The following is a 3,825-nucleotide window of genomic DNA, read 5'->3' as shown; positions in this document are numbered from 1 at the left end:
AAATGATGTTCAAACATCCATATTTATAGGAAATTTCAAATCTGGTAGTTGTAATTTTTCTATGAATTTACGACAAAAATTAATTAGGTGGAAAAAAAAAACGTGTAACACCTACAAAGTTGGTGGATTCAAATTTTTCTCGCTAAATACACGTAAACTATTTCCTTGTAAATAATACGCGAAGTTTACGTCGTATTTACGAGGAAATAGTATTTCCTCATAAAATACTCGTCAAATTACATCTATTTTACGACGACGAAACGCTTTTATCGTTACTTTACGAGGAAATAACGATGACATTAGTTTTCCACGTAAGTTTCTCGTAAAATCGACGTAAATTTACGAGGATTGTTTTTCCTCGTTAAATTTCGTCGTTAAGCATGTGTTTTCTTGTAGTGAATCAATAACTATCGCCAAAACAGTTTTAATTAACAATATTGCAATACAATAGAATACTTAAATTAGCTTGAATATTAAGGAAAAAGGAGATTAGGAGACTTGAAACAAGTAAATCCACCATCAACAACAAGGTTATGCCCCGTCACAAACTTAGCATCATCTGATGCCAAATACAAAGCCGCTTTAGCCACATCTCTCTCTTCACACTTCTCTCCCTTCAAATCTCCTCCTGCGTTCACAATGGCCACAAGCTGTTCCTCCGGAATGTTGTGACCCATAAACACTTCTCGAAACATTCTCAGCGTTAGAGGCGTAGGAATGCCCGCAGGTGATATACAGTTGATCCTTATGCCGTGCTTGCACAGCTCACCAGCTACCGTCTTGACCACACCCGGTATTGTGAATTTAGATATTGAGTATGCATGTGGGCCTAACCCGCCCATTAACCCGCTGATGCTAGAGAGACAAAGGATGGAGCCTGAGCCAGCGGGGATCATGGCTCGAGTCGCGTGCTTTATCCCTAAGACGGTGCCTCGCACGTTGAGACACATCACTTTGTCGTATATGTCCATGTCTAGGTCCGCTATGCTTGGTGGTGATATGGAGCCTGTATTTTATAAGTAATATTTGTAACTAGAAAGATGTTTAATATCTGACATTCATCAAACTTTAACAAAAAGCAAAGAAAAAAAAATATAATTCAAGTTATCGCATGTACATAGTTATCTTATTATATACGATGTGTAAATAAATTTTTGTAAAGAGAAAATTTTAGATTATAATTCCTGTAGAAGCATTTCTTACATGATATTCCGGCGCTATTGAGTAGTACGTCGAGCTTCCCATGGCGAGCCACGACGGTTTTCACGGCCTTAGCGACTTGTTCCTCCACAGTGACATCACATCTTAAGAAATTTGCGGCTGAGCCAAGTTCGGTCGCGACCATACGACCAGCCTCCTCGTCTATATCTACAATAATGACTTGAGCACCCTGGCTTACAAATTCCTCCGCCGTGGCCTTCCCTAGGCCGCTTGCACCGCCTGTTATGACCGCGACTTTGCCTTCTAACTTTCTAATGTATGTTTGGGGTAAAACATTTTAGAAGATTTTCTTCACGTATTAAAATATCAAATCAGGATATTTAACTTTGTTAATAACTAAAGAACATTATAGAGATCGACCTAGTCGAATAGTGGAGAAAAGAGGTTATTGGCTTAGGGATCGAACCATTTGAAGCAATGAGTTTGAAGTTTCTGCAAAGAGAAGCCACGGATAAGAAAATTGAAACGATTACTAATATTATTTAATTAGATAATTAAGTATAGACTAAAGCATTTCTTGTGAGTGTTTTACCTTGTGAATGACCTCAGCATTTTCCTCTCTTCCTCTTCTTAATCACTATGTGAATGTGAATTGAGATATTTTTGGTTCAAGAGGCTTAAGCTTTTTATCATGGGAGACAACGGGAGTAAAGGTTGAGAAGCTTACCAAGATGCAATTTTATTATAATATTTTTTTTCTTTTTTCTTTTGGTTATTCTTTTATACTATTTAATGTATGAGCTAAACGTGTCATTCCACTTTAAGAAAACATAGCTAAGCTATATGCACTTTTTAAATATAATTATGAAGGCAAAATATTTGATTTGTATATAGTTTTATTGAATTTTCTAAAATCAAGTGTCAATGAATAAATTTATATATTATTATGATATTATAATACTTTGTCATTTTATATACTTTTATCAATGTGAGGCTATAGATCTTAACTCGGTTGTATTAGAATGGACATAAAATGATTCATGCTATATATATATATATATTATTTTTGCTATATATCTCTTACGTATTCGTTTGCTGAAATTTTCTAACATATATATATGGTATTTAACTGGTTGATTTGAACAAAACAAAAACTGGTTGATTAGTGTTTGCATATGCATGTGATACACATTCAACCGATAAAATTTGTTTGTTTTGTGTTAAAGATGTTACTTGGCAAACAATTTTTTTGCTATTAAATGACGTATTAGGCTAGATATATCGACACCAGTCGAAATAAAACTATGACGTTGGAGACAAATAATGGTATTGTAAGTCCAACCAGTCACTCGACCAATGTACTAGACTACTAGAAAGAACCTTTATCGACTGGATAAGATTATAAAAGTTAACAAAAAAAGAGAGAATCTTGGATAAGACAGAGATTCTCAAAAAGCTATTGTTGACCCAAAAAACCGAAAGGTAAAAGAGATTAAAGTAAGATTTATGTTAGTGGCGACTAAGTTGGGTTTGGTAGGTTTTGATCATGGTTTGTCTGCATTACAAGGGACAATAAAGTCAATAACGACACCGTTTCCCCAGGCTTTACTGCTCCACATTCCACAACTCAAGAACTCCTCTTTATGTCTGGGTTTTAATTACGATTAAGATAACTAATCAGTGTAAAATTATTGTCCTATTGGGTAACTAATACTAGTATTATTATTATTAATTAAAAATCCTGAGAAAAATCAAAACACCTTTTGTTTTGTCATCTTGCTTGTATTAAGACAGTCTTTAGACAAAGCAAGCTCTATTACTCTGTCTCTCTTTAACTCTTTTGTGTCTCGTTTTACAGTAGCAGTATCTCTGTCTTTTCTCGTCACGTGGGTACACGTGATTTTGGTTCATCACGGACCGTAATTGATAAGCTTAAGCCCAATTACATAGTCTTTCTACTTTCTAGACTAATCTTATTAAGCCCATTGGTGTTACAACTGTTTTGCTTAGCTGATGATCTCAAAGTGAAAAAAATGAAAAAAAGATCAAGTTGAGTCAAGTTTAGCTCTGAGCTGTGATCATGGTGAAGTTGATTCGGGTTCGAGAAGAAGTGAAGTAATTGCTGAGAGCCATGAGAATAAAGGTGAGCGTGTTCATGGACTTTCTTATGGTCAAGTTGATGACTCGATGCTGCGTTGTAGAGATAAGACATCTATGCCTGAATGTTTGTGTACATGACTCATCTGGCTCTAACAAGAGTTTTCAGTTGGAACAGAAACTTACACTTGATAAGAAGTTTCTTCTCAATGGGTTTCTTGAGGATGTTTTTGTGGCAAAAGCATCGAATGTATCCAAGAATGTCGAGTGGATTGAATTTGTATGCTCTGAGTTTTCATCTTCATGTGCATATAAGCCTAGCAATGTATGAACTCAATATAAAGAAACTCTTCTTTATAAGCTTAAGAAACACTCACAAAACTTAAGCACTCAAACACAATCTCTAAGCTCACACAAAGGTATGCAACACTCTTGCAACTCTTTATATAGAGACTATATTTCCTAAACTCATTAGGAACACATATTTCCTATTTTTTAAGCTAATCCTATACTCATTAGGATTGGTGTAACTTAACTCATAAGTTATCTTTATGTTTATCTCCAACA

At 35.0% G+C, this 3,825-nt stretch overlaps 1 protein-coding gene across 1 annotated transcript; it reads right to left on the bottom strand.

Moving 5' to 3' along the window:
- Positions 1-471: 471 nt before the first annotated feature.
- LOC106319581 (short-chain dehydrogenase reductase 3a-like) lies at positions 472-1,834 on the bottom strand. The gene is made up of 4 exons (XM_013757952.1): positions 1,754-1,834; positions 1,582-1,653; positions 1,204-1,472; positions 472-1,006 (listed from the first exon to the last, which is right to left on the bottom strand). The coding sequence occupies exons 1-4, from the start codon at positions 1,771-1,773 to the stop codon at positions 474-476; spliced, it is 894 nt and encodes a 297-aa protein (XP_013613406.1). The 5' UTR covers positions 1,774-1,834; the 3' UTR covers positions 472-473.
- Between the last annotated feature and the right edge of the window lie 1,991 nt (positions 1,835-3,825).

The sequence above is a fragment of the Brassica oleracea genome, unplaced genomic scaffold (genome assembly GCF_000695525.1).
Source record: "Brassica oleracea var. oleracea cultivar TO1000 unplaced genomic scaffold, BOL UnpScaffold00285, whole genome shotgun sequence".
NCBI classification, from domain to species: domain Eukaryota; kingdom Viridiplantae; phylum Streptophyta; class Magnoliopsida; order Brassicales; family Brassicaceae; genus Brassica; species Brassica oleracea.
The sequence above is the reverse complement of the archived record's forward strand: the minus strand, read 5'-3'. Positions and strand labels throughout refer to the sequence as shown.